The following is an 8,209-nucleotide window of genomic DNA, read 5'->3' on the forward strand; positions in this document are numbered from 1 at the left end:
ATGACGGGGAGGAGCAGATGTGGACGGGGCAATCACGTGACACAAACAAACAACAAACCAAGTCTGCGCTGATCCCTCACGGATCCGCGCTGATCCCTCACGGATCCGCGCTGATCCCTAACAGAACCCCCCCCTTACGGCGCGGCTCCCGAAGCGCCAAAACCCGGCAAGGTCGGGGGTCCACGGCTAATGGCAGGTGAGGGAAGCAAGGACGACGGCGAGGCTAGTGGGGAGAGCAAGGACCACGGCGAGGGGAGCAGAGGCACACGGCGGTGCAGCCGGAATGGGCTGAGCGACGTCCACAGCTGAGCTAAGGGGCCGAGGCGACGTCCGCATCCGAACTAAAGGCCGAGCGAAGTCCACAGCTGAGCTGAAGGGCTGAGCGACGTCCACCGCCGAGCTGAAGAGCCGAGCATCTTCCCCGACCCACCGCGGCCAAACCCGCGCCTCAGCGAGCTGAGGAAAAGGGCGGGAGGGCGGGAAGGCGCCCCTGCCTCAGGCCTGCAGCACCCCCCGCGGAAGTGGTGAAGCGACGTCCTCCTCGGAACGGAACCGGAAGTGGAGCGGCGTCCTTCACCGGAGAGATGCGGGCGGTGCCACAGGGCACCTAAAAAAAAAAAAGGAACCCCAATAACATGGTGACACCCTCCGCGGAAGTGGTGAATCGACGTCCTCCTTGGAACGGAACCGGAAGTGGAGCGGCGTCCTTCACCGGCAAGATGCGGAGCGATGTCACTGGAAGGACTGGCGGAACAGTCCAGGGGGAAAATGAAAGAAAAAAAAAGCCGGCCTGATCCCTAACACTTGTGTATGACTCCCTGACTCAAGGACAGAGAGACTGAGGAAAAACACACAGAAAAAACAGAAAGAGAGGAGACTAGAGAGAGACTTAAGAGTTAGAGATGAAATTTCTCACAAACCCTTTAAACCCCTGGAAAAACAAGTCTTAGTTGCGGTGTTTAAAATAATGCCAGAAAATAAAGCAGGGTTATTTTAACAGGTGCATATTATTATTATTCCAGATCATTTCAGAAAGCACAATACTAACGATGCCAAAACACGAAAGAAGCTACAGAAATGAAGGGGACAAAAAGTAGGTATTTATGACACAAGAAACATTAAGTGATGCATTATGGTACTGTATATGGTGAGGGATGTACAGAAATTAAACAAACAAATACAAAATTGTGGCAGTTCAGAAAGACCGGTGGGTGCGATGTGTGTGTTGGTGTCAGAAAGCAAGTGGATAAAATCAGCATATCTTTCCTTTCAGCAAATTCATGAATCATTATCCATATTCCAGGCAGGTGTCAGCAAACAGGCAGCAAACATTCATTCATCCATAATCACAAATCCAGTAATCAGCCCCAGGTCAAACGAGGAAACATTTGGAATTTGGAACAAAAAAATAGTTATAATGGAAAAAACTAGGGTTCAGTAAAGATGACGATATAAATAGACAAACTAATCAAGAACCAATCAAGCACAGAAAGCCTCACTCACTCACTCATTTTCTACCGCTTATCCGAACTTTTCGGGTCACGGGGAGCCTGTGCCTATCTCAGGCGTCATCGGGCATCGAGGCAGGATACACCCTGGACGGTGTGCCAACCCATCGCAGGCCACACACACACTCTCATTCACTCAAACACACACACACACACACACACACTACGGACAATTTTCCAGAGATGCCAATCAACCTACCATGCATGTCTTTGGATCGGGGGAGGAAACCCCCCGAGACACGGGGAGAACATGCAAACTCCACACACACAAGGTGGAGGCGGGAATCGATCCCCTAACCCGGACTGAAAACAAATGATGAGAACTGCGCTCGTCTCACTTTACAACTTGCAGTGGGACGGAGCTTGTTACTGCACCACTTGCTTCACGCTGGGAAATAAAAGCTAAAGTTTCTGCTGCTGTGTGCGTTTTCTCCGTGTTTCATTTGTGTTCTTTACCTGCAGGACTTTAAAATCACCTGCTATGCTAGTATTTAAAAAAGCATTTTGTTCTTGTACAGGAATAAATCAGTACACACAGGATCCACAACTGCTACTTTATTTTACACTTAACTATCCCACACTAACAGAACCATCAGAATTGATAGTGTAGATTTACTCAATACATTTTGTTATGAAGGTTTTATGTGATATTTTAAAAAAAAATGTAGTTAAGTGACTTCCTCTAATAGCTTTGGGGATTTTATTCTGCTTGATAGTCAAGTTTAATCTCATGTGTGCAGTAAAACACAAACATGTATCACTTTGCTCAGTAAAATCAGGTCTGATCTGCATGCGCAGTTGAGGCCTTGGTTCCAGAGCATGCGCCGTAGATACTGAAGGACAGACAACACATTTCTCAACACATGGCTTTGCTGCACATTTATCCAGAGCTGATAGTCTGTGTTAGTAAATGTTTACGTTCTTGCTGACGTGTTCCTGCTGACCACCTCATTACCCATGGCCTGTTAATCATCATTAAATAACACCTACAGACTCCATTGGGCAGGGTTCAAATTACAGAGCAGCCACTAGGGGGAGTAAGAGACGTTCTGACCTCATGTTTAATACATGTCTCTGTCTCTCTCTCTCTCTGTCTGCGTCTCTCAGTCTCCCTCTCTGTCTCACTTTTTCTCCCCTGCTACCCCTATCTCTTTCTCTCTGTCTTTCGGTCTCTCTCTCTGTCTTCCCCGCTCTCTCTGTGTGTGTTTCTCTCTAACTTTTTCTCTCCCGCCCCCCCTATCTCTCTCTCTCTCTCTCTCTATTTTAGAATTTTCTCATGTATTTGTCATTTCTGTCTTCCCGGTGCTTTCAGTGTGGATAAAATTTGAAGCATAATTACTCCACGTTGATTCTTACTGCTGTTTAATTAATGTCATTCCTCTATTTGGTTTGTCAGATTAAAGCACTCCGATATTCACTAATAAATGTACTGCATTTATATTTCTACAAGGCATTTATTAGGGATGTACAGTGTGTGGGTTTGGACACAATCTGAACTCTTTCCAGATGTACACAGCTGTCTCTTGGAGGTGGGTTTTTCCCTCTCTGGCAGGGCCTTAAAGTTTAGATCTGTGCTGAACAAACTTCTCATACACACACACACACACAGGACAAGGAGAGCTGCTACGTCTAACACACACTGACCCGGGAAGGTTTTTTTTTTCCTGCTAGGATGTATAGCGGCGGACTATTTTTGATCCTTTTTATCCCATGCCAAATGCTCGGATCTCAGAGCCAGGTACGTCCAAAACCGGTAAATAACTCATTCAGTTATTTACTATATTAAGCCACCTATATGTACTGAGTTAAAAAGGTAACAAGGTAAATACTAACATGAAATTATATTCTCTCTCCCTCTCACACACAAACGTGCGGCTACATGTGAAATATCTTAGTGCGAGTTTAAAAACCATGATGCAATACAAGTGATGTTGAATATTTCTAGCACTGTTTATATCCTTATACATGCTTTATGTATATTTTTATATCATTTGATCAGCACGATTAACCATTCAGCTGTTTTTTTTATACTTGTGGAAAACGAACCCTGCAGAACTGCGATCCCTCATTTGTGATGTATTGTATTTTGCCCTGTTTCTGAATCAACAGTGAAAAACACATCGAAGAGTCTTAAAGCATTCTGATAAATAGGATTAAAAAACAAACAAAAAAAATCCTTGCATGCATACACATGATCAAGATCAGAGCTAAGCGCTGGGAAGTTGAAGCATCGCTAAAGATATTATCTCACATTATCCAGAGCAACTTACATTTATACAACTAAACAGTTGAATGTTAAGGGCCTTTCTTAAGGGCCCAGCAGCAGCAGTCCTTGTCCTGGTATTTTTCTGATCAGTAATCCACAACCTTAACCACTGAGCTCCGACTTTTGCATAATCCACCACTGCCACTACATTTCTGTTAAACAAACACCATTAACTCCATAACTGGAACCGTGCAGGAGTGTGAGAGCAGGCAGGACATCCAGAGCACTCTACAACATGTTCATAAGCTGCTCTCAGTGCACGAGACCTCCTTCTTACAGAGTGTACGCAGCCTGCGCAAGAAACTCAACCTGCTATACAACAGCACAGTCAAACACAGCAGCAACTTCAGCACAGACAAGAACAGCACACGTGAGTACAGCAGTAGACACGTTACTTACACGGTATCACACAAAACTATGTAAAAGCTCAGAGATAATAGCTCCTCTAGGATCTAGATTTGGGGCACGGTGGCTTAGTGGTTAGCACGTTCGCCTCACACCTCCAGGGTCGGGGGTTCGATTCCCGCCTCCGCCGTGTGTGTGTGTGGAGTTTGCATGTTCTCCGCGTGCCTCGGGGGTTTCCTCCGGTTACTCCGGTTTCCTCCCCCGGTCCAAAGACATGCATGGTAGGTTGATCTCTGGAAAATTGTCTGTAGTGTGTGTGTGTGTGTGAGTGAATGAGTGTGTGTGTGCCCTGCATTGGGTTGGCACTCCGTCCAGGGTGTATCCTGCCTCGATGCCCCTTGACCCGAGAAGTTCGGATAAGCAGTAGAAGATGAGTGAATGAATGAGGATCTCATTTGTAGTCTCTCTGTAGTCATGAGAATAAAGAATATACGTTTGGATGTGGTGACAGGATCTAGGATTCATAGGCTTCAGTTAAATATAAAGCTAGAAGGCTAACAGTTCTATGTTCCACACGGGGTTTAACTTGGTTCCTTTTCTGGAAGGAAAACACTAATGTAAAATAATACCCCATGAAGAACCTTTAGGAATTTTGCTAGAGGTACAAACCAGAAAGATGAAATCAAGTCTTTACCAAGGAGTCAGTTCTGTCTCTGAACCTGAAAGTCGATTGAAGTTTTTTTTTGCGCATAAACTTGTTTCTTTACCCTCATAACATCTTAGCATGAACTTTCTTTACCTACCAGAAATATGTCTGCCTCCAAACCCACCAGCCAACGGCAGGATGCTGGGCCAAGTGTTCAGAGTGGGCCATGAAGTTCACTTCCTCTGCAACCCTGGTTTCCAGCTGACCGGGCCAGAGACTAGGGAGTGTCTGGATTCCCTCAGATGGAGTGGAGAAGAGCCAAACTGCCAGAGTACTTATTAAATAATAATTCAGAACTTTAAAACCCCGTCTTTAGTTACCACATCTGAAGAACGAAAAAATGTCAAAAATGTTTACTCTTTACTGAGAAAAGAAGCAAAATCCTGTTGGCATAAAACTTGCTTATAATGGCAGCCAATGGCCGGTTCTGAAGAAGACGATTTATGAGAACGATTGTTTTTAATGAATTCTTCACTGAAAGTTATTCTTCATCCTGCTACCTTTTCTGAGAGAGGAATCTGTGGTTACTTTAGTTGTGTGGGTCTGATTACGCTCAGATACCGAACATCCTGATACGGCGTAAGACGACAGAATTACACATTTGTGATTATATGTTTAGAATATATTATATATATATATATATAAATCAATAAGAATCATATATATTTAAAATGATTAACAATAATCTATCCTGGTCTATGTTCAGGGGCAGATGATGGACCACACGATAACACCACTTCCTCTTTTCTATCCACCTCCGCCTACGTGCGTCCCTCCCGCTGTATAAAGTTCCGAGGCTCGACGCACTGCACGTGTCAGCAAGGCTACAGCATCTCCAGCCAGGACAGTGGTTTATGCACAGGTAACGTTCCTACGTAGGTAAATACTAGGCTTTGACTCGACAGTGTAAGAGAGCTGATCTGGGCTTTGTCCATATCACCATAGTGAAAAGAAGAGAAGTGTTGTGACGTGACGTGACACACGGCTAAGTACGGTGACCTGTACTCAGAATTCGTTCTCTGCGTTTAACCCATCCAAAGTGCACACACACACAGCAGTGAGAACACACACACACACACCACACACACACACACACACAGTGAACACACACCCGGAGCAGTGGGCAGCCATTTATGCTGCGGCGCCCGGGGAGCAGTTTGGGGTGGGGGTCGGTGCCTTGCTCAAGGGCACCTCAGTAGTAGCCGGCCTGAGACTCGAACCCACAACCTTAGGGTTAGGAGTCAAGCTCTCTAACAGATTAGGCCACGACTTCCCCAGTGCTTGGGGTATGCAGGGCAAAAAAATTATTCTCAATGTGTAAGTTCCAGAGTTAGATGCTGTATATTATTAGCTGATAACTGGAATAATTTATAAAATGGTGTTCTGAATTAAAAAACTGCATTCAGGGGCACGACGAGGCAGTCAGTAACTAATTTGGTTGCATGGAATCTACAATAACATTTTTATTTATTTACAGACATGGATGAATGCGAGCTCTTCCCTAAGTCCCAACCGGGCCGTCTATGTTTGCACACGTGCGTGAACACGGCTGGGAGCTTCTACTGCCAATGTCCCTCTGGCTACGCCGTCAGCAAAGACACCAGGGGCTGCCAAGGTCATCCTCCTTAAACACTTATTCCATAAAATCTTCCCAAATACGCAGGTGATTTGCAGGTCAGAGGTTATACTGTTCTTACTAAACAGGAATTCACTTGGGTGTTTTGTTTAGATCTTTATTATAGCTGCAAACTGTATGTTTATTTTTTTGCTCTACTTTCTTGCATATCGTAGCTCTCGGAATCAGGAACAAAGAATCCAAGGCAAAAGTACTTGTCAAATGATGCCTCGGTCACCGCATCACGACGTATTGACCATTAATCGGTCAGTTAAATAAAGTGTTAAAATATTTACATTGCAGATATTGACGAGTGTGAGACAGGAGCTCACAATTGTACCAAAGATCACGTGTGTGTGAACACATTTGGAGGTCACAGATGCGTGTCTGTCGAATGCCCTCCCTTCCGCAATGCCTCCTACATCAAGACCTCGCCTCTGTAAGTATACAACTTTCATTCTCATCGATATAACACGTCTGCTCCACATTTGAGGGACAGGCCGAAGACAAGCACGTGATACAAAACATAGTTAAACTGGACATGAAGTAAAAAGCTGATTTTTAACATCCAACCTCATCGTTACAGGCAATGTGAGCGTAACCCGTGTGTCCAGGGGAACAAAGCTTGTCTCCAGGCTCCTGTCTCCATCAGCTTTCACTTCATGTCAGTGGTGTCCAACATGAGCACACCCCGCCTCCTGTTCCGGGTTTCTGCGGCCCGTCTTCTGGGAGACGCCCTGCGCTTTGGGCTGCTGAGAAATCGGGGCATGGGGCATTTTACCGTTCAGCGCTCGAGCAAACAGAGTGGGGATCTGCTGCTGGTGGAGTCGGTGGAAGGTCCCGCTACGCTGGAAGCTGAGGTGGAGATGAGCGAGCTGGAGAGGAGAACACTGCTGGGAAGATATGTTACAAAGATTACACTCTTCGTGTCTCCATACAGCTTCTAAAACCCAGAGTAAAGAGGAAACAGACTGGAGAATAAAGTGAACACCACAGGAACTAAAATGTAGTAACAGATTTTCAGTCCAGACAAATCAAAACTCTTTATTTGGATTTTCTTTTCTTATGCATTTTTTTATGCATTAAATTTGACGAGCTAGCGTTATATCATACTCGTGTGTATTTCATCTCACTTTAAAAATCCTTCACATTATTCTGAACTACCATAAAATCAATCACAGACATCCTGTGGAAGGAGAAGCAGTGTCTCCACAGACAGACGGGCTGAAAAGAAATGTTTCCCACCAAAAAATATGTTTCACCCTAATGACAGAATGCCAAGGCAGGACCTCACAGACCTGTAACTCAATGCACATCATTTAACTGTGTGCAGCTATAAAAAGTGTTCAAACACAGAAGTGGCGCTCTCTCACACACACACACAAACTCAGACAGACACACTCAGAGACACAAACTCCGACACAAACACAGACAGATAGAGACAGACACACACAAACACAGACAGACAGACACAGAGAGACACACAGAAACACAAACAGATACAGACGAACACAGAGACAGACGGACACAGACACTCAAGACACAAACACCGACAGATATACAGACAGACACACACAAACTCAGACACAAACACAGAGAGACAGAGACAGACAGAGAGACACACAAACTCAGACAGACCGACACACTCAGACACAAACTCAAGACACAAACACAGAGACAAACAGACACACACACACACACACACACAAACACAGACATACAAACAAACAGACAAACAAACAAAGAAACAGACAGACACACACTCAGAC

General features: G+C 45.0%; 1 protein-coding gene across 1 annotated transcript; it reads left to right on the top strand.

Annotated features, from left to right (window-relative positions):
- The first annotated feature begins 3,180 nt into the window (after positions 1-3,180).
- Positions 3,181-8,013, top strand: si:dkey-234i14.3 (fibulin-7-like). Its single transcript, XM_027163818.2, has 7 exons — positions 3,181-3,246; positions 3,970-4,144; positions 4,926-5,096; positions 5,532-5,687; positions 6,303-6,440; positions 6,744-6,879; positions 7,027-8,013. The coding sequence occupies exons 1-7, from the start codon at positions 3,181-3,183 to the stop codon at positions 7,385-7,387; spliced, it is 1,203 nt and encodes a 400-aa protein (XP_027019619.1). The 3' UTR covers positions 7,388-8,013.
- Positions 8,014-8,209: the final 196 nt, after the last annotated feature.

Source organism: Tachysurus fulvidraco, chromosome 10 (genome assembly GCF_022655615.1).
Source record: "Tachysurus fulvidraco isolate hzauxx_2018 chromosome 10, HZAU_PFXX_2.0, whole genome shotgun sequence".
NCBI classification, from domain to species: Eukaryota; Metazoa; Chordata; class Actinopteri; order Siluriformes; family Bagridae; genus Tachysurus; species Tachysurus fulvidraco.